At 34.7% G+C, this 24059-nt stretch overlaps 2 protein-coding genes across 2 annotated transcripts; one reads left to right on the top strand and one right to left on the bottom strand.

Annotated features, from left to right (window-relative positions):
- Positions 1-1765: 1765 nt before the first annotated feature.
- On the top strand, positions 1766-18326 carry LOC117333424 (collagen alpha-1(XXII) chain-like). Its single transcript, XM_033892712.1, has 7 exons — positions 1766-2125; positions 5625-5658; positions 14558-14714; positions 15428-15719; positions 16257-16383; positions 17033-17095; positions 17538-18326. The coding sequence occupies exons 1-7, from the start codon at positions 2081-2083 to the stop codon at positions 17900-17902; spliced, it is 1083 nt and encodes a 360-aa protein (XP_033748603.1). The 5' UTR covers positions 1766-2080; the 3' UTR covers positions 17903-18326.
- Positions 18327-18887: 561 nt separating this feature from the next.
- LOC117332404 lies at positions 18888-22973 on the bottom strand. Its single transcript, XM_033891288.1, has 4 exons — positions 22767-22973; positions 22300-22397; positions 21941-21988; positions 18888-20296 (listed from the first exon to the last, which is right to left on the bottom strand). The coding sequence occupies exons 1-4, from the start codon at positions 22894-22896 to the stop codon at positions 19133-19135; spliced, it is 1440 nt and encodes a 479-aa protein (XP_033747179.1). The 5' UTR covers positions 22897-22973; the 3' UTR covers positions 18888-19132.
- Between the last annotated feature and the right edge of the window lie 1086 nt (positions 22974-24059).

A 24059-nucleotide genomic window follows, 5' to 3' on the forward strand; every position in this document is an offset into this window, starting at 1 on the left:
ATGTTTTACATTCGAGGAACTACCTGATAATGAAATATGATGATTCCAACCACCTGAGAATGAAATTAGATGATTCCAATCCAATGATGTAGTATTTCTCTGTTGCGTATAGAATCTTCCAATTCGTTCCTGTTTCATGAAAATAAGGTCAATTTTTGTTATCCTTTTTTTTTTGTTATTTTAAGAAATCTTTGTGAATGAAGATAAGCTATGAATCGAAGAATTAAGCCTTATTGACAGCAACCTCTATTTTTAGAATTGTCGCTGCGCCTGATCATTTTGGATTACAGTCTTCACTAACAAGTATGTTTCAAGCTTTCTTCATCTCTTTGTACATTGTCGGTATGGACATGGGTACGTGCATTGAGTCTCGGTTTACAAATTTCGATCGAGACTTAAGTTTCGTTCGTCATTCAAAGTGTAGATGGTTACAGGCGTTGTCAATAGGTGATTCCCTCCTATCTCAAACCGAACTTGGAATCGGCTTTTGGAGGAGTTAGCTGTAACTAACAGTTTAATATTTAGAAAATGACATGACAGTTTTTGCCATATCAGAATCTTCATTGATAGGATGGACCAGTTTCGGAACTACATTTGTACATGTATAGAACTTTGTGCTAGCTTCTGTATAGGGACGTTGATCCAGGGTTTCTACCGCCACAAAATATCACTGCTAGCTTTCGTGTACTAGTGGCTAGCTTTCAATCTATTTCAGGTAAGGACTGCCCAGAGAAAATCGTTCATGGACGCTAAAATAACATTTTTTCTTTTTACGTCATAAGCCAGAAGATGAAGGGATACTTACAACGTCTTTATGGCAAGTGTGATCCTCCATATATTGTGATGGCCCTTCTTATAAATATGTGACTATTCGATACATGGTATACAACGCTAACCAGGTACTGCCTTTATTGTGTTTATCAGGGTAGTCATGGATGAACTGTTATCCGGGCAGATAGATTGCCATGATCAATCATTGGGATGTGAGGTGATCCTACGTCATCGCCGTATTACCTGACCCTACAGTGGGTTTAACACTACCAAAGTCTTAGGCGGTCTTCGTTGTTTGGGATTATTTAAGTTACTGTACCTTACAATTCACAAAAATGTTCCATTAATATATTTTTGTGCGAAGCTGTATTTAGTTATTTCAAAGCACCGGTTGAAATAATTTAGATATCACAATATTAGTCTTTGTTGTTCCCATATATTGCCTTTACACAGGCTTGTGTAAATAATGTATAATCTCGATATAAAGTAGTCAATCAATCTGTTATAAACAGTAGGCAGTGTTCAGTATTCGTTGCTAATGTTAAGCTAACGCCAGTAATTTTATAAATGAGAAGTAATCGAGAATGTCCATTTACTAGTTCGTCAATGTCTGATACTTGATAATAAAATAGATGATTAAGCTGATAAAATTACTGCGTCATTAAGGAAAGCGGCACATTTGTAAACAATTAGTTTTATTTCGCCGGCGGCATGATTGGTTGTTTTTGTCTTGTCACATTATTTCTAGATCATACCGAGGCAGGGGACTCTGACGACATGGTAGTTCTGGATACGTCTATATTTAATTTCCTGTTTTGTAAGAGGGGTCATGCCATGGAAACGAAAGGTCAGCTGTTGATGCTATGGTTGCCGTGGATACAGAACGGCCGGCTCAGACCTAGGATGAGGAGAGTCCCTGGGGGTTATAGGTGGAGTTAGATCACTAATGAAGGACGGTATAGTAATACATCATCGGAAGTTACATTATTAGATTAAATGATGTGGCATTGGAGTCGATCGAAATTTTTACATGAATATTTATAATAATTTTTGTGAGCTCTGGACGGTTTGGCCTGTTAAATTCTACAGCGCGTGATAGTTTTGCGCAGTTTTCACCGCGGCGAGCTTCGTACAGTTTCGGCCTCGTTTGAATTGCCTTAACGTCACGGCCTTGGTAATTTAGTATAAGGAGGCACAGACTGTCCTGGACATTGTCAAAGTACACTTCAACTGTTGATTGCTAGTTTTAGCTTCGACCATATAAACCAGGGTTTATTGAAGTATTTTTTTTTCGTTCAGAGACATCATAATGGATTCGCACATTTTACTGGTGTGCATTTTACATCTGCTGAAGGTAAGTTGGTTTATTACGTATATGAACGACGGAAAATAACGGATACACAAATATGACCTAGTCGTTTTTTGAGAAGATGCCGTCCCTTCTAATATTAGTGATTCATTTAATTTAGAATTATTGCATTGCATAAAAAACAAATTTAGACGCAGAAGGAACAACATTATAGCTCCTAAACTTTATGATCGAAATATTTTATTCCACAAAAAGAAACAATTTTGAACGATTATCAGTGCTTCTTTTTTGCCGTTCTCTGCATATTTAGTATGCTTCGTGTTTTTGTCTTTTATTTAACAATTAAACATTTGTTGATTGTATTCATTGTCAATATAAATGCAATGTTGATGACATACAAATAGATTGTTTAAGTGCCATGAATATTTATTTGTCATCCAGATTGCATTTATATTAACAATTAATGCAATCTAATAAGCGTTTAATTGCTCTATTTACATTCACTAATATTTAAATCTGTCTTTCTTAAATAAACGTGTGCTTCATTTTCACCCATGCACATTTGTAGGAATCACATTCATTTCTGAGATTAATTCTCAACCAATCCAACACAGAGTGCAAAGCCTTTCCATGACAATGACTAACATAGCGCCAAAATGACGTAATTGTACATTCGGAACACTCTCGGCCTTTAAAAAAAAAAATTGTCGTTCACGGAAATGGCCGAGTAGTTACGATTGGTAATTGTAACGAATTAAATATCGTTTTTAATCCGAATCTTTGCTGCGTTGTAATCATTCGCAACGCTTAGTGAAGCATTTCCGCGACGTTGATCAAAATGGCGTAACACTAACGTCATGTGATCTAGACTACATTTATGCGCTCTTTGTACACCACATGATAGAATACTGACTTTCCATTGGCTACACATATTGGTACTATCAGGCGGAAGTGCCCGGTCCTCGGTCCTCCTCCGGGCACTATAAAATTTGGCACAATATTGAACGTGAATCTATTTGGATGTCGTTGTTACTGTTGTGATTGACGCTGAAAGGCTCTCCGGTGGTGAAAAGTTCATTTGAATATTGATATTTGCGATGTTAATGTAAGTGTGATGTACTAAAACAATATTGCCTTCTTTTGAGGGCATTTAATTTGGTCTGATCGTGTTGTCGTCTCGAGATGAAATATTACCCTCGTCTTGGGCTTATGTACCTAGTCCTATAATATATGACTTCCAAGGTTTGTATCATGATTTTTTACGTTTATTGTCGGATATTTACATTTTTGTAATTTGTCGAACCTCGAAGTCTTATCGATAGTTGCAAGATACAAGATACAAGAAGATTTATTTAAAGTCGTATATGTTAAAACAAAGAACATTAGCTCTGCCTCTGTAGAGCTCTATCATATGGTGGTTTATTCTATTTAATAAACATCAAAAACAAATTTAATGTGTATCTAAGAGCATTTACCCACCTTTTGTTGACATTAAGCAGATTTATTCATTAGAATGAATTCATCGGCAAACAAACTATGCCGCCATATTGTTTGAAAAAGTGTGTGTTGCATATATTTTCCGGAATACTCATACGAAACGACACCGTCCCAGATGGTGTTTTTTTCACAGTCTTTGTACCATTGCGTTGTATGTGTATTTGACTTATCGGCCGATATCTGCGGGTGATTTACTCCGCGTTTTTTGCAACTATCGATAAGACTCCGAGGTTCGACAAATAACAAAAATGTAAATACCCGATAATTAACGTAAAAAATCACGATATGAACCTTCAAAGTCTTATATTATAGGACTACTTGTGTACGATGACATCCCTCGAAAACACTATCGAACCATAGTGCTCTCTAAAACGCAATAATGTACAGCCCAAATTAACATTCGGTAACGGAAGACAGCGGCGCTACATGTAGATATAAGTGTACATGTATGTATAACATAAGGTATTCCATTGTTTTTACCGTGAACTATATCCATGAAGGCTGATCATATTAAAAACCAAGATATGCCGAAACATTCGTAGTTAGCCTCGTAAAGATGTAACATTTAATGCTATTTAAATATGTCAAAATAACAATTTTAGACATTATAACATGTTAAGAATAATTTAATGCGAACGCGTTAGCTTACTTCGTTTTTGACATGAAGTCTTTGTCATGGAAATCAATAGCGAACAGTATACTCTTCTGTGTTTAAATGGAGAATAAAGGATGCCGCGATGATTTTAATACTTTACACTTCAAGCTTAACTAGTTTCACCTCTGTGAGGAATATGGTGACGTCAGTTTGGTTTCTATTTTGCTCTGGTGTGCTAACTGTTCTATGCCTCATGATGTCTACGCTAGCGAAACTTTCGGAATTTAAAAGTGTTTGTAGGGCGTTAAATGAAGACCATTAATGTAAATTAGTCGCTTTGGTTTTCGTAACATTGTATGTGCCTGTTTCGAAAAAGAAACATAGACGATGGAAATGATATCGTTTAACATATCTCCACATAAAAGCTGAATTAAATACAATATTTGAAAGTAATCTTTTCCTTTGAAAGTCACTTTGATGATTACATCTAATCGAACGTGTTGCTTCTCCTTAAGACCGCCTTTCAGAACACCATACAAGTAGGAAGAGAGGCGTATACAAACACCTCGAGTTTCTTCAAAAGAAAATCGAGGTCATGTCAATCGCTAAATTAGCGAAAATAATCTTAATAGCATTTTTTTGGTAATGAAAACATGATCCCACCCAAAATTTATTTTAGTTATTCAATAAGCTTGCCAACCTTTGCCTGTATATACTTTATTAGAAATCAGGTCTGTAATGTTAATGCATTATTTACTGTACATGACATTACTGGCTACAGACGTACATATCGTAATTATTCCAAGGTCAAAAGGTCAATTCCTACTCGGGGCTGATTTTTCGCAGGAAGCTGGGGCCATGGACCGTTGTTTGCTGTCGTGGTTGTGTTCTAGGGCAAACAACTAACCTTAATTGGTCTGGGTAGTATTAGGCGGGGAGACGAAACCTAACAATAGACAGAGTAATGCAAATCAGTATCGAAGTACACGCGGAGGCCTCCCATATTTTGTTCAGTGTCCAGGCAGCTATCATCTGCTACAAAGAAAACCGCTCAGAATGATTCTGGCTGTTCACGGTTGATAATTCTCCGGGAACAAACAAGCTAGCATCAAAGTGCACAACCAAAGTACGAAAAGAAAATGATATTTACTGTATCACGAGATCGTCCTGAATTAGGAAAATCAATGTAGTATCCTTTCTGATGTTAGATAATTCAGTCCTGTCACATAAGTGACTGACATATACATTTAATCAGAGATTTGTTGCACGTCCCTCGTCGCGATAGCGACCGTGTTCCATATTGGGTCAGTTTGATTACACGTACAAATAGAGCCTAGTAAAACAGAATGTGATGCTGAAATGAAATACTGTATGAATGAAAGGTTTTATTATTGACTTACATTGCTTTACTCACGGTGTTCATAACAGCTAGATTTACATCATATGTTTCAGTACGTAGACGGGTCTAGTGATTCGGGAATTGAAGGTAAGTGGGTAGCTCTTACTGGCACAGTCCACTTTTAGCAGAAGTGTAATTTTGCAGCTTTTGAACGGGAAATGTTGCGTTAAATTCTAATTACGCTAATTACCTTTTCTATTATAATGAACTAGATGTAGAGTCAATAATGTGGCTGCTTCAATACTACTAATTAAACTTTGAGTACGTCAAAGTAAGTAGTTTTGTGCTTTATTTTTGTAATTGCTCAGGACGTTTTTTTTTTTTTTTTTTCTTTTTTCTCTTTTTTTTTGCCTGTATATATATATGTAAACTTTCTTGGATAAATAATGTTGCCATAACGTTTTTTCCGCTAGTCTTAACATGTTTATAATGAAAATTGTTTGTCTTTTATAATTTTTATTCCGTATTTTGAGCATTCTTTTGTTCTCGCTTTTGAAATTGTCTTGCCTATTGGTACTGTTATCACCACACCAATTCTCCTATGAACTTATGACCTAACCCGGAGTTGACACAGATTTGTATGGTGTCATCGATGAAGCAGAAGACGCTTACTCTTTCGGAGCACATGGTCGTATTCTCTTTCTATCTCTCAGTCTCAGTGTAAATCATTTGGGCAAATAATTATTGATATTTTGTCCTGTATTTTTAGTTTGAGTCATGATTTCGTTACTATGTCGGTAATCTGTGTTGTTTAACTATCTTCGCATTTTTTGTTTTTGCCCGATTTTTTCAAATTTCGTTTTCATTTGGAATCCCCTTCATTTTTGATGATGTATTTCCTTTTACAATATATTTATATATCCCCATTTGCTTTTGAAGAAGTATTTCCTTTTGTCTTGGAATCCCCTTTTCATTTGATGCTGTATTCCTTTATTTTGGAATCCCTATTCTCATTCTTTTGGTAGTCATTGTGTGGATTCTATTAGCGTATTTATAAACGTGTTTTAATGTGAAATATGTCTTTCATATTGCCTCATGTTCGAAGACAATTTACAATGTAACACTTCTCACACATTAACTTTACATTGTCAACATTAGACACATTAACTTTACATTGTCAACCTTACACACATTAACTTTACATTGTCAACCTTACACACATTAACTATACATTGTCAATCTTACACACATTAACTTTACATTGTCAGCCTTAGACACATTAACTTTACATTGTCAGCCTTAGACACATTAACTTTACATTGTCAGCCTTAGACACATTAACTTTACATTGTCAACCTTACACACATTAACTTACATTGTCAACCTTACACACATTAACTTAACATTGTCAACCTTACACACATTAACTTTACATTGTCAACCTTAGACATATTAACTTTACATTGTCAACCTTAGACACATTAACTTTACATTGTCAACCTTAGACACATTAACTTTACATTGTCAACCTTACACACATAACTTTACATTGTCAACCTTAGACATATTAACTTTACATTGCCAACCTTACACACATTAACTTTACATTGTCAACCTTAGACACATTAACTTTACATTGTCAACCTTACACACATTAACTTTACATTGTCAACCTTACACACATTAACTTTACATTGTCAACCTTACACACATTAACTTTACATTGTCAACCTTACACACATTAACTTTACATTGTCAACCTTACACATATTAACTTTACATTGTCAACCTTACACACATAACTTTACATTGTCAACCTTAGACACATAACTTTACATTGTCAACCTTACACATATTAACTTTACATTGTCAACCTTACACATATTAACTTTACATTGTCAACCTTACACACAGCAACTTTACATTGTCAACCTTACACACATTAACTTTACATTGTCAACCTTAGACACATTAACTTTACATTGTCAACCTTACACACATTAACTTTACATTGTCAACCTTACACACATAACTTTACATTGTCAACCTTACACACATTAACTTTACATTGTCAACCTTAGACACAGCAACTTTACATTGTCAACCTTACACACATTAACTTACATTGTCAACCTTACACACATTAACTTTACATTGTCAACCTTAGACACATTAACTTTACATTGTCAACCTTACACACATTAACTTTACATTGTCAACCTTACACACAGCAACTTTACATTGTCAACCTTACACACATTAACTTTACATTGTCAACCTTAGACACATTAACTTTACATTGTCAACCTTACACACATTAACTTTACATTGTCAACCTTACACACATTAACTTTACATTGTCAACCTTAGACACAGCAACTTTACATTGTCAACCTTACACACATTAACTTACATTGTCAACCTTACACACATTAACTTACATTGTCAACCTTACACACATTAACTTTACATTGTCAACCTTAGACACATTAACTTTACATTGTCAACCTTACACACATTAACTTACATTGTCAACCTTACACACATTAACTTTACATTGTCAACCTTAGACACATTAACTTTACATTGTCAACCTTAGACACATTAACTTTACATTGTCAACCTTACACACAGCAACTTTACATTGTCAACCTTACACATATTAACTTTACATTGTCAGCCTTAGACACATTAACTTTACATTGTCAACCTTAGACACATAACTTTACATTGTCAGCCTTAGACACATTAACTTTACATTGTCAACCTTACACACATTAACTTACATTGTCAACCTTAGACACATTAACTTTACATTGTCAACCTTACACACAGCAACTTTACATTGTCAACCTTACACATATTAACTTTACATTGTCAACCTTACACACATTAACTTTACATTGTCAACCTTACACACATTAACTACATTGTCAACCTTAGACATATTAACTTTACATTGTCAACCTTAGACACATAACTATACATTGTCAACCTTACACACATTAACTACATTGTCAACCTTAGACACATTAACTTTACATTGTCAACCTTACACACATTAACTTTACATTGTCAACCTTAGACAGATTAACTTTACATTGTCAACCTTACACACAGCAACTTTACATTGTCAACCTTACACATATTAACTTTACATTGTCAACCTTACACACATTAACTTTACATTGTCAACCTTACACACATTAACTACATTGTCAACCTTAGACATATTAACTTTACATTGTCAACCTTAGACACATAACTATACATTGTCAACCTTACACACATTAACTACATTGTCAACCTTAGACACATTAACTTTACATTGTCAACCTTAGACACATAACTATACATTGTCAACCTTACACACATTAACTTTACATTGTCAACCTTACACACATTAACTTTACTTTGTCAACCTTACACACATAACTTTACATTGTCAACCTTAGACACATAACTTTACATTGTCAACCTTACACACATAACTTTACATTGTCAACCTTAGACACATTAACTGTACATTGTCAACCTTACACACATAACTATACATTGTCAACCTTACACACATTAACTTTACATTGTCAACCTTACACACATTAACTTTACTTTGTCAACCTTACACACATAACTTTACATTGTCAACCTTAGACACATAACTTTACATTGTCAACCTTAGACACAGCAACTTTACATTGTCACCTTACACACAGCAACTTTACATTGTCAACCTTAGACACAGCAACTTTACATTGTCAACCTTAGACACATTAACTTTACATTGTCAACCTTAGACACAGCAACTTTACATTGTCAACCTTAGACACAGCAACTTTACATTGTCAACCTTAGACACATTAACTTTACATTGTCAACCTTAGACACATTAACTTTACATTGTCAACCTTACACACAGCAACTTTACATTGTCAACCTTACACATATTAACTTTACATTGTCAACCTTACACACATTAACTACATTGTCAACCTTAGACACAGCAACTTTACATTGTCAACCTTACACGCATTAACTTTACATTGTCAACCTTACACGCATTAACTTTACATTGTCAACCTTACACACGACAACTTTACATTGTCAACCTTACACACATAACTTTACATTGTCAACCTTACACACGACAACTTTACATTGTCAACCTTACACACATAACTTTACATTGTCAACCTTAGACACATTAACTTTACATTGTCAACCTTAGACACATTAACTGTACATTGTCAACCTTAGACACATTAACTTTACATTGTCAACCTTACACACATTAACTTTACATTGTCAACCTTACACACATAACTTTACATTGTCAACCTTACACACATAACTTTACATTGTCAACCTTACACACATTAACTTTACATTGTCAACCTTAGACACATTAACTTTACATTGTCAACCTTAGACACATTAACTTTACATTGTCAACCTTACACATATAACTTTACATTGTCAACCTTAGACACATTAACTTTACATTGTCAACCTTACACACATTAACTTTACATTGTCAACCTTAGACACATTAACTTTACATTGTCAACCTTACACACATTAACTTTACATTGTCAACCTTAGACACATTAACTTTACATTGTCAACCTTACACACATTAACTTTACATTGTCAACCTTAGACACATTAACTTTACATTGTCAACCTTAGACACATTAACTATACATTGTCAACCTTACACACATTAACTACATTGTCAACCTTACACACATTAACTTTACATTGTCAACCTTAGACACATAACTTTACATTGTAAACCTTAGACACATTAACTTTACATTGTCAACCTTACACACATTAATTTTACATTGTCAACCTTAGACACAGCAACTTTACATTGTCAACCTTAGACACATTAACTATACATTGTCAGCCTTACACACATAACTTTACATTGTCAACCTTACACACATAACTATACATTGTCAACCTTAGACACATTAACTTTACATTGTCAACCTTAGACACATTAACTTTACATTGTCAACCTTACACACATTAACTTTACATTGTCAACCTTAGACACATAACTTTACATTGTCAACCTTAGACACATAACTTTACATTACCAACCTTACACACATTAACTTTACATTGTCAACCTTACACACATTAACTTTACATTGTCAACCTTAGACACAGCAACTTTACATTGTCAACCTTAGACACATTAACTATACATTGTCAACCTTAGACACATTAACTGTACATTGTCAACCTTAGACACATTAACTATACATTGTCAACCTTACACACATAACTTTACATTGTCAACCTTAGACACATTAACTATACATTGTCAACCTTACACACATAACTTTACATTGTCAGCCTTAGACACATAGCTTTACATTGTCAACCTTAGACACATTAACTTTACATTGTCAACCTTAGACACATTAACTATACATTGTCAGCCTTAGACACATTAACTTTACATTGTCAACCTTACACACATTAATTTTACATTGTCAACCTTAGACACATTAACTATACATTGTCAACCTTAGACACATTAACTTTACATTGTCAACCTTAGACACATTAACTATACATTGTCAACCTTACACACATTAACTTTACATTGTCAACCTTAGACACATTAACTATACATTGTCAACCTTACACACATTAACTTTACATTGTCAACCTTAGACACATTAACTTTACATTGTCAACCTTACACACATTAACTTTACATTGTCAACCTTAGACACATTAACTTTGCATTGCCAACCTTACACACATTAACTTTACATTGTCAACCTTAGACACATAACTTTACATTGTCAACCTTACACACATTAACTTTACATTGTCAACCTTAGACACAGCAACTTTACATTGTCAACCTTAGACACATTAACTTTCTATTGCCAACCTTACACACATTAACTGTACATTGTCAACCTTAGACACATTAACTTTACATTGTCAACCTTACACACATTAACTTTACATTGTCAACCTTACACACATAACTTTACATTGTCAACCTTACACACATAACTTTACATTGTCAACCTTACACACATTAACTTTACATTGTCAACCTTAGACACATTAACTTTACATTGTCAACCTTAGACACATTAACTTTACATTGTCAACCTTACACATATAACTTTACATTGTCAACCTTAGACACATTAACTTTACATTGTCAACCTTACACACATTAACTTTACATTGTCAACCTTAGACACATTAACTTTACATTGTCAACCTTACACACATTAACTTTACATTGTCAACCTTAGACACATTAACTTTACATTGTCAACCTTACACACATTAACTTTACATTGTCAACCTTAGACACATTAACTTTACATTGTCAACCTTAGACACATTAACTATACATTGTCAACCTTACACACATTAACTACATTGTCAACCTTACACACATTAACTTTACATTGTCAACCTTAGACACATAACTTTACATTGTAAACCTTAGACACATTAACTTTACATTGTCAACCTTACACACATTAATTTTACATTGTCAACCTTAGACACAGCAACTTTACATTGTCAACCTTAGACACATTAACTATACATTGTCAGCCTTACACACATAACTTTACATTGTCAACCTTACACACATAACTATACATTGTCAACCTTAGACACATTAACTTTACATTGTCAACCTTAGACACATTAACTTTACATTGTCAACCTTACACACATTAACTTTACATTGTCAACCTTAGACACATAACTTTACATTGTCAACCTTAGACACATAACTTTACATTACCAACCTTACACACATTAACTTTACATTGTCAACCTTACACACATTAACTTTACATTGTCAACCTTAGACACAGCAACTTTACATTGTCAACCTTAGACACATTAACTATACATTGTCAACCTTAGACACATTAACTGTACATTGTCAACCTTAGACACATTAACTATACATTGTCAACCTTACACACATAACTTTACATTGTCAACCTTAGACACATTAACTATACATTGTCAACCTTACACACATAACTTTACATTGTCAGCCTTAGACACATAGCTTTACATTGTCAACCTTAGACACATTAACTTTACATTGTCAACCTTAGACACATTAACTATACATTGTCAGCCTTAGACACATTAACTTTACATTGTCAACCTTACACACATTAATTTTACATTGTCAACCTTAGACACATTAACTATACATTGTCAACCTTAGACACATTAACTTTACATTGTCAACCTTAGACACATTAACTATACATTGTCAACCTTACACACATTAACTTTACATTGTCAACCTTAGACACATTAACTATACATTGTCAACCTTACACACATTAACTTTACATTGTCAACCTTAGACACATTAACTTTACATTGTCAACCTTACACACATTAACTTTACATTGTCAACCTTAGACACATTAACTTTGCATTGCCAACCTTACACACATTAACTTTACATTGTCAACCTTAGACACATAACTTTACATTGTCAACCTTACACACATTAACTTTACATTGTCAACCTTAGACACAGCAACTTTACATTGTCAACCTTAGACACATAACTTTACATTGTCAACCTTAGACACATTAACTTTACATTGTCAACCTTAGACACATTAACTTTACATTGTCAACCTTAGACATATTAACTATACATTGTCAACCTTAGACACATTAACTATACATTGTCAACCTTAGACACATAACTTTACATTGTCAACCTTAGACACTAACTTTACATTGTCAACCTTACACACATTAATTTTACATTGTCAACCTTACACACATTAACTTTACATTGTCAACCTTACACACATTAACTTTACATTGTCAACCTTAGACACATTAACTTTACATTGTCAACCTTAGACACATAACTTTACATTGTCAGCCTTAGACACATAACTTTACATTGTCAGCCTTAGACACATAACTTTACATTGTCAACCTTACACACATAACTTTACATTGTCAACCTTACACACATTAACTTTACATTGTCAACCTTAGACACATTAACTTTACATTGTCAACCTTACACACATTAACTTTACATTGTCAACCTTAGACACATAACTTTACATTGTCAACCTTACACACATTAACTTTACATTGTCAACCTTAGACACATTAACTTTCTATTGCCAACCTTACACACATTAACTTTACATTGTCAACCTTAGACACATTAACTTTACATTGTCAACCTTACACACAGCAACTTTCTATTGCCAACCTTAGAAATATTAACGGTACATTGTCAACCTTACACACATTAACTTACATTGTCAACTTTAAAAACTGCAACTTTACAGAAAGGTAATTTTAAACGCATTAACTTTGCACACCGCAAGTTTATACACATTTACTTTATACATATTGCCTTTGCACAAATAAATTTTACACACAAACCAAGTTAGTAGAAATCAATATCACAAACACAAGCCTTAAACACACCAACATAACACACGTCAACTTTACACACAGCAACATAGCGTCAACTTAACATCCACCAACATATCACAGGTCAACTTTACACAAACGAACTTTTACACATCATCTTTACACATGTCCACTTTTCATACATATTAACATTACACACATTAATTTAACACATATTACTTTAAACAAGTTCAACTTTACACAGGTCATTTTACGACACACCGACCTTTCATTATACTATTAAAACCTCGATAGCTTTAAACTTTTTTCTTCAATACTCGGTATTGACAATTTGACAAAGACTTTGTTGCTTGTTTCCCCCCCGATAAACCCAGTCTCAAAACTCTAGGAAGAATAGACATGTTGATGGTATTGCGGTAATCTTGTTCTATCATTAACGCATTTCATCCTGGCCATGCTCGTGTTTTTCGTGAATATGCTCAGATAATGTGAAAAACTCAACTTAATTACAAAACTTAGTGATCTAAGTGTATAATATGATAACCAATTTATCAAACTGCTTAAATATTTCTTCTTCTTTTTTATTCGTTTGTAACTTCTGTAGCATGTGGCGGGAAAGCGGCGGATATCATGTTCGTTCTCGACACTTCCGGTAGCATCATCTATGGTGACTTCAAGAAAGAGATCAATTTTACCAGAGATGTCGTTTCCATCTTTGATGTCAACTCTAACAGAACGCGTGTAGGCGTCATCAACTTCAGGTAGGCGTCACATTCAATCAGTTCTAAACATTGAAATGCATAGTTAGTTTTGTATATAAGCTAACATTTTCTAGGAGCATAAGCTGCTTTTAATTTATTACTGGCTTAATTAGGGCCTGTAAAATGCGGATGCCAAATGTTAGATAGGAAATTTTACATAATCCTAAAGTCCAACATTTCATATACTACATATCACGCACTGTGGTAATCATTAGGTGAAAGGTCTCGGTCAAAAGTTGTACAACTTGAAGGAATATTGGACGGAATTGAAAAAAAAAAAAAAATTGAAAAAGGTCATTCCATCTCATATGCTACCATTATTATGACATTACAAATATGAGTTGGTAAGAGTGAAATCATGTCAATTGAACGTAAGTAAAATTACTGAGGTCAACGGTCAAGTTCATTTTTTTAAACAAGTAATCCGTATGTTAGGATCATACGATGAATCTTACACAAGGAGTCAGTTGATAACACGTCATAAGGTTAAAGGTTGATGCGAAATTGTCACTCTTTGTTATGGCGTTATGAATCAAAGCTGGTCGGAATCATTAGGAATAAAAATTGATCTATCGTAATGGCTATCACGTCAAATATCAACGTGGAAGCCATCTTTTTTCCCAAGTAGATGATCTGTGCTGTGTCTAATCGGTAAATATGAATCGGGTATAAAAAGACTTCTGTATATGATCGCTATTTGTTGTCATCTGCAGTACGAAGGTGATAGAGGAAATTGGTCTTGGTGAAATCACAAACAAAGAAGAGGTGCTGGCGAGATTGTCCCCAAACAACATTCTGTACCAGGGTGGGGGCACCCACACCGCTAATGCCTTGCATCGTCTCTGGGACAGAGTCTTTGTTCCGGGGGTCATGAGACCGGGAGTCTCCCATATCGCGATAGTCCTCACGGACGGAATGTCTTACAACATGGCAAGGACCAAACAGGAAGCCATGGAAGTCAAACGAAGGGGAATAACAGTGTTTGTTATCGGAATAGGAGGCAATGTAAGTACGTCTTGTCATATATCTTAATCATGGAACAGTCACAATCAGGGTTACATATCCAAAAAATATCGTCCGTGCGGACTACCACCCAGATTGAATACATACATACATTAAGAATTGCCTACAACTATTGATACAGTAGTTACTTTGACTACATTTCAGATATTGTTTCAAAACATCATAGTTTATATTTCATTTAATATTAAAGGTCTAGGTTTCAGAAATCTTTTGATAAACTATTCTAAAAAATGTTCTGACCGTTCGCCTGTTTATAGTCAGCTGTCTACTGGTCAACCCGGGGATTGTCGCCGAAATCTGGCAACAGCGATCGAGGGAGTTTAAAAGAAATGTTACATGAAATAACTACATATAACCCCGCATGCCCGAATAAAATATTCAGTTCTTAACAGATATTTCAGATTGATTCTTTTGAATCAAAGCGTTTAGTATTGTTAAGCTTTATGCCGCATATTGTTACAATGATGATTAAAATAATAATCAGCCTTTCGGAACGCGTTGTGGTTTGATGTTTTACAGGAGAGCGTCGACACACAAGAACTGAGAGACATAGCCAGTGAACCAACTGAGAACTACATGTTCCAGATCCGTAACTTTGATGCGCTGAACTCAATCAAAGCCAAACTTGCCTACAAAGCATGCAAACGTATTGTAACATTGGTTCTTATATATTTTCATATTAATTATATTTGTATTTCATTAACATATTGATACGGCTTGTAAAATACGACTTGTAAGACACGGCTTGTAAGAAAATATCTTAAGGCACTATATTTGTTGTGCATTTTATAATTCAAATCTGTAGATCTAAAAGTTGAAAGCTGTCAACATCTTGCTATCAATATTTACTGTATTTCTGTTTTATTCAATTATACATGTTGACATTATGATAGGACATCAGACTGTCTGTCATTATGCGTAACCGTCTGGCGCCCGCTATCAATCGTACGTCGATCGTACGTCAACATATCCTTTAAATCGCTACTAGTTAATTCTCTGCCCCAATCGTGAAGAGCACAGTACTGATAGTGTGACATGAAAGGGACATATCTCTTGTAGATTAAGATGCTACTAATTAAATATGATTTAGCATTTTTGGCTCGAAAAATAAGAAAATATTACATAAAATTATTTTGTCATGATATCTAAAATCTGGTATCCATGTGAGTGATGCAGGTTCTTTAGACCTTTTGTTTTAACAAATGTGTTTACTTTGTTGAAATTATTCCGTTGATGATTGTTTATCAGTGCTGTTCTATTTACATTTTTCTATTTCAATATTTCCATCGATATAGAGGCCCCTGTCACCACTCCGGCCCCCACACCCCCACCGGTGATGAATGATAGCGGCGACAGAGGTAAGAAGAATATCAATGATGCTTATAAACTTATTTCAGTGTATGTTGCCGATTTTCGAATACCAGTATAAACTGATATTTAGAATTAGAACCTATATAAAAAGTTAAAAAGAATGAATAACCCCACCAGCAAAAAAGGCAGGTCAAAGCATTTATTATGCATTCTGCTATAATTTTTACTGTACACATTCAGCGATATGAACACCGGTGACGTCATACATTGTAATCTAAGCCGTAGAAGTTCACTCACTCTTTTGGTCCCTAGCAACACTGACGAATCCTAGAATGTAAAACCAGTCTTTTGATACAATTTTGTATTTATTGTTCGGCATGTTTGAAAGGTCTTTTCACCAGAGTCTCTTGTACAATGTATTAAAGCTATATCACATAACAAAACGATTTTTATATTTAGTATGAAAACTTGTATATCACTTTTCCACAGTGTGTGTTCCAAGGAGTCCTGTGAATATGGTATTTGGCTTTGATATATCAGCTATTGGAACGGAGAATACCAATTTCATCCTCGAGTTCATCCACAATTTATTCGCTGAGTTTTCACAGATGTCACAGCGCATGACCGTCTCGGTGATCTCCGGTAGTAGATGTGGTCATACAGATCGCCGAGGCGAAGCCTTGATTGACAATGTACACAGCATGGACGAAATAGACCGTCAACTTAACTTCCTCTCCGCCACCGAACCCTTCAACAGCACAATGAAGAAGATGCGCCTCAATTTAAGAAAACCGCCAGGAGGAAAGTGGGGGTCCTCTTTTTGGACAAAGAACTGCAATCCTCTGAACTTTTAAAAGCAAAGAAAGAGAAAAGATATATGGTCTTCCAAGGAATTGACTTCTACATTATTGGTGTTGGAGACAGAGTGATCCCTAGTCAAGTAGTAAACCTGACTAAAGGCGGCAACAGCTTCTTCCACATAGACCGATATGAAATGATAAATGACCTCAGAGATGAATTGTTATGTGCAATATTCTAAATTCTGATTCATCCAGAGCTGTAAATATTAACTTATTTAACAGTAGGGAATTCGGGTAGGTTTCTACCCGGTAAGAATGACGTCATCAGTTTTTGAGATGTACGAATCTTTTGGAAGCGATGAATATCATCATCAGTATACCCATACTGTTTGATGGCTGGGATTACTAGCATTGAATCTAATCTTATCTGTTAGATATGTAGATTTTTTGTTTTGAATAAAATAGTCTTCATAAGTCATTTTTATTTCGACTTGGTTTATTTAAGGATTAAACTGTCTTTTTTGGTGTCTATGGTCGATATAGATGCCAGAGCTTTGCAAACAAACGTCATATTGTGCGCTAAAGCACAATATGACGTTTGTTTGCAAAGCTCTGGCATCTATATCGACCATAGACACAAAAAAAAAAAGAAAAGTTTAATGCTTATATTTACATTCTCGACATATTCGTTTTGTTATTTTTGAAAATTAAAATTGAGTTAGCATAAAAAATGCCAATATTCAGCGATTTCGTCAATGGGGTTCGACAAATAAACAGCCTATTTTTTCAAAATTCATTTATCACGCGCAGATTGGCAAACAAAGAAGTGCATTGAAATAATACGAAAAAAAATAGTCTGTTCAAATATTTTTTATTATTTGTGTAACAATATTGTATAAAATGTCTTTTTGATACTTTTTAATTAACATAAAAAACGATTTACGTTAGTTACAAGTAGTTCCGGTGGGTGAATATATTCATGCGCGGCATGGATTGATGTCACGTTTTGGGTGTCAATTATGGTCACATAGACTGCAAATCTGTTTACTTAGTTTATATCGTGGCTTTGCCACTAAAATGTAAATATATTTATGTAACAAATATACAAATTAAAGAAAGTGGCCTGTATATTGGTAGATTCTGTAAATAAATGTTACATAGTGAAATGAGCCAGCTGATTTTGATGTAGCATTTTAATGATGTTCGCCTCTCGACTTTTAATCACTCCCAGCTCTCGATAGTTCGAATACAGTTGATCCCCCATGTTTTCCCTGACGTTGTTTATTATATAGTATTAACCAACCGGAGTAGCGTATCGGATTCCTCAGATCCTTGTGTGCCTTTTGTTTCTCCAGGACTAGGAGAGTTCTGATCAAATGTACTATCTTTACTACCAGTCTCAGTATTGTCTGGCTGAACTTCCTCAATATTCATTTTAGCCTGTCCGTTCTTTTTGTCGGTGCTGTCCATCTGCTTGCTGTCAGTAGTGAGGTGTGACTCTTTAAGAGTTTCATCGACGGCAACTCCGTTTGATTCAAAATCCCCAAGATAATCATGACCTTGACTGGGTGGAGATATCCCATGCTGGTATAGCTCCTTCTCGACTGTCTGAACTACATCACCTACGTTAGGTTTGAATGGCCGGACCTCTCCGCCGTCAATGTTTGACAACTTCTGAATAGACGAAATCGCTGTTTTCTCATTGAAGTCTGCAGGAATATTCCCATCGAGAGTAGTATCAGTCAACCCTGTAGCGTTCGTGATAGAGCTATCGACATTATTTACCAATACGTCAGATAACCCGGTTCCTTCCTGGATCGGTGTTATGTTGTCTGCATCCTGATTAGCGTTTTGCGTGATTACATTTTGCTCTGTGTCATCGTTAGTGGTTTGGTTGTCAGATGACTCGGTGTTTGCAACGTCTGCTTGTGTCATGTTATGTGCTTGAACATACCCCGCTTCATCTACTTCCTGGTTAGCATTGGTTGTCTTGCTTTCGAAGTCACTGACTGGCTCTGTGATCTCTTGTTCAAGGACCCCCAACATATCCTTAACATCCAGTTGGTACGGCCACGTATCCGTTCCCTGTACTTCGCCAAAACCCGGTAGACCCTTCTCTGGATTCATGGATTCCGTACCTGAGAAAGAAACGTCATGCACTTGACTTTTGCCTGGAGCCTTCTCATCACTTTGTTCTAGGGAACCGTTATATTTTGACACTATATCACCAGTTCCTTGATCTGACACTTGCTCTTGAATATCCTCCCCCGACACTCTTTGGTCCGTGTGTTCTATTGTGGGTTTATTGATGTCATAGGATTCTTCGGTAAATGTTTTATGACCTGTGCCTGATGGGGACGGTACATCCTCTCCACCGATAGAAGGAAGGTCAGTCGATTCCTCACTTTTGAAGACGTTCTTGGATTTCATTCCCACTTGCATACCCATCTGTCAGAACAAAAACAACTATCCAAATAAACGAATGAGTTATGATATGTACCCAATTAATTTCATCTCAAAAGATGCTGTATAAATTTATGTTATTTTGAGCAAACTTTCCGAAAAGTGTTTTATTACATTTTTACCAGTAAAATATCAAAAACTATTCATTCTTTAAAAGCAATATTTTCCACTAGTGAAAAATATCACTTTTTAAGATTTGACCAAACAATACACTGCTTACAAACAACAAAGGGGAAAATTAAAAGCTTTTCCGGTATATTTTGCAATAAAAATGTAATAAACAGAATATCTAACAGTAACCTAATATAAAGTATATTTCACCCCTGTGGCTAATATGTTTATGTTTTTTTTTTTTGCTCATGCTTCGCCCTCATGAAAATATCAACATATTTGCTCTATTCGTGAAATATATTTGGTATTACTTAAGATACTGTTAGATATCCTCTATATATTTTATAGGTGAATTGTCGTGTGATAGATGATCAGTGATGGTAGTTACATTATTGTTAGCATGTCTGGCTAGCTTGCGGTATCAAAATGACAAAGAATATGTAATCTTTTAATTGCTTTGCATTAGCACACAAACATGTCCAATGTTTGTTGACGATTTTAAAATCGTAGCAATCAGTAGTAGACTAAGTAGATGTCGGCAATCTTGCACTTGAAGGACTGTCGCAGTATGTTGCACAGGACTTAATCAAGTTACATTTGTATAACTGCAGAATATTATTCATTAATGTGTAGCAAAGCATATAGCCAATTGTCTCTCGGTACAGCAAATATAACTAACATAGCCACTACCAGAGCCTCACGCCCTTTGTTTCAACAGCATTTGAATATGTCAAATCTGTAGTATCGACTTGCAAAGTCACGTCATAGCAGGTGAAATTAATTTGAAACGTCCTCTCCTTATCCTAGATATGTTTTGTTCTAAAATTATCTAAAACCTCCATAATGCTCATTATCCGAGATTATTTAAGAAATAATTAACGATGATTCGTGTATTGTTGCAGGATATACAACGAGGACGAGGATATTTTGCAATTAAATTAATAACGAAGGCCGCAGGCCTGAGTTATTAATTAAAATTGCAAAATATCCGAGTCCGAGTTGTATATCCTGCCACAATACACGAGTCAAAGTTGATTATTTCTATTCTACCATTACTATTGTAATGTTTAGTTCTGAGATCGACCTCTTTCTAATAGAAAAAAAAGCAAACAAACCCCGAGAAAACCTTGTAATTTATTTCTGGAGTATTGCATTATTTGTTGATGAAATATACAGGCAATACAGTACTACGATCAAGAGCATCTATCATATGGCATTGATTTTGAAAAAAAAGGATAAACAAAAATTAAAAAAAAAAAAAGGGGGGGGGGGGGGGGCCTCCGTAAAATTCGAACTCGCATCGTAATAAACAATTATTGAAAGACTAACCCATTAGCCCACTCGGCTATAGTAACCTTTTATAAATTGTGTGAATATTAGATATATAAAATTGTAACAGCGTGACTCACTACCGTGTATTATTGGCACGAGCGTGGGTTATTGGAAAATAATACATGGTTTTAAACCAATCAAAACTGGCGTTACATAGCAAACATGGTAGAATAAAGTATCACTCACCTTGGTATCGTAATTAGGCGTGTCTCCAGTGTCATTAGCTCCCATATTCTAGAAGATTTAGGTACAAAACAAGTTATACATGTACTACTCAACAGTCATAAAGTAAGTACACAACAACGTCAGAAAAAACCCAGAGAATTTGGATTAGAAAATGAAATAAATGAAATAGATAGATAAAAATAACAACACGCGAGACGAAATGGAAAGTGATTAGAGTAGTATTTTTTTGAATTTTACTTCAATATTACGAAAACAAAATTATGATTATGACGAAAGCTGATATATGTTAAATTTTCTGTACGAAGTGTTTTTTGTCGTTCATATTTTACCTGTAAAACGTTAAAAAAACAACAACCCACCTTAACGTCTGTTTGATTGGTTGATCCGCTGGTCGTGTCGATCCCGGGAACAAAATCCTTTGTCGCCTCAAATTGAGACTTTACCACGCTAAGTATTGCTTAAAAATAATAAAATATTAACTTTATTTGATCTATAATAACATAAAATTGATTAGGTGCTATAAAATAAATTAAAACAGCTAAGCGACATAAAATGTAAAAAAAAAAAGAACATGAAAAGTATCAACATCACAAATAAAACGTATTTTTTGAAGTTCACAAACAATGAAAAAAATATATGAGTGGCGCAATAGGAAAAATAATTCCATGTCAATGCAATCGATTAAAGAAAAGAGTACCATAGTGTCTACATGTCATTGTAATTAATATTTTAGATATGTATATCAGTTACAAATGGAATATGTCAATAAGATTGTTTTATTCGAAATACAATTTAAGTAAATTTTATCTCCAAATCTCGTACCAACCTTTAAACAGACTACCGAAGGCTTTCCCTATCGTATCGTCCTCCTGTTTGGTAGAACACACACGCCCGACAGCGGTACATATTAGTAGCACGCTAAGGGGAAACCACAAACCTTTCCTAGTCAGAAACATCTTCCCTATGAGAGAAAACCTCACAATGCCTCTACAAGTCCTTCGTGAACCGCCACATCCTCCGAAATACGTAAACAACAATACATTTGTGTATTTGTAAAATGTTGATTTTTGGACAGTTTTCTTAACCGAAGATAAAATAAGTTTAGGTATGTCACATGTCTATGATGTAAACATCTTGTGCATGATGCAGTGATATAACGCCAGTTTTTCCCCCATCTGTTACCTGATGCAGTATAACAATGATACATGATATGTGCCCCATTACCTGTCAGGTAGAGTTCATTAAGACATTAGTTAGGTGCGGGCTGATAAATGTTTATAATAATATGGTACTAATGTAAAGATTGGCAACGTCGTTGCAGATTTCGTACAGGCCTATACAGATATATACATGTACATTCTGTATGTATGGTAATTAGCAAAAATCGCTGACGTTAACACTTCTGACCCCCTCATCATTTAGAAAGTGACGTCATCAATTTCCTATTGTCATAATTATAGAACTCTTACATCAACACTCACTTACTATCATATTATTGGACGCTGATGATTGAACTGTATTTTGTGGTATCTGCCATCGTATGACCGCAATGACATATTCAAGAACTCTACATTTTGAAGTTACATTAAAACGCAGTTCATTCACAGTATTTTCGTCATACATGTATTTATTTACTGAGGGTTATTTCGAAAGTTTAAGTATATTTTATTTGTACAGAATGTAATTACGACACACAAACAAGCTTATGCAACAAAAATAATACCTATAGTTCGCCTTATATTAGTCCATCTAATAAGGAGTAATAACAATGATGTTTAAGTTCATATTTAAATCATTTTTTGTTTTGTTTTAAATGTTGTCCTACAATAGTGTAAAGAATGCATATATAAGGATCACCAAGGTGGATGTACCCCGCGTATACAGAAGTAAGACTGTGACAAATGTGTGAAGCGGTCACCATTCCGATTCAAGGACAAGGAGTTAAGAGATATGCGTTTGCTTACATATGACTTAAAAATCATAATCGTTTCGGAGGTATTTAATGTTGATTTATGATATATCTAATATCAGGACGTAGAAATAACTCTACAACGTAAAGATTATAGATCCACATGAATGTCGAAAGGAGTGTGGAGGAGGCTATGCGAGTCTAAACAAG

The sequence above is a fragment of the Pecten maximus genome, chromosome 8, assembly GCF_902652985.1.
Source record: "Pecten maximus chromosome 8, xPecMax1.1, whole genome shotgun sequence".
Lineage (NCBI taxonomy): Eukaryota > Metazoa > Mollusca > Bivalvia > Pectinida > Pectinidae > Pecten > Pecten maximus.

Bases quoted from the DNA above. Each gene is read 5' to 3' on its own strand.
- LOC117332404 (XM_033891288.1), bottom strand. From the start codon at position 22,896: ATGTTTCTGACTAGGAAAGGTTTGTGGTTTCCCCTTAGCGTGCTACTA. The intron at 22,398-22,766 runs GTTGGTACGAGA...ATTATTTTTAAG, and splicing joins CTTCGGTAGTCTGTTTAAAG to CAATACTTAGCGTGGTAAAG. The intron at 21,989-22,299 runs GTGGGTTGTTGT...TAAATCTTCTAG, and splicing joins CCAATCAAACAGACGTTAAG to AATATGGGAGCTAATGACAC.
- LOC117333424 (XM_033892712.1), top strand. From the start codon at position 2,081: ATGGATTCGCACATTTTACTGGTGTGCATTTTACATCTGCTGAAG. The intron at 2,126-5,624 runs GTAAGTTGGTTT...CATATGTTTCAG, and splicing joins GCATTTTACATCTGCTGAAG to TACGTAGACGGGTCTAGTGA. The intron at 5,659-14,557 runs GTAAGTGGGTAG...TAACTTCTGTAG, and splicing joins TAGTGATTCGGGAATTGAAG to CATGTGGCGGGAAAGCGGCG.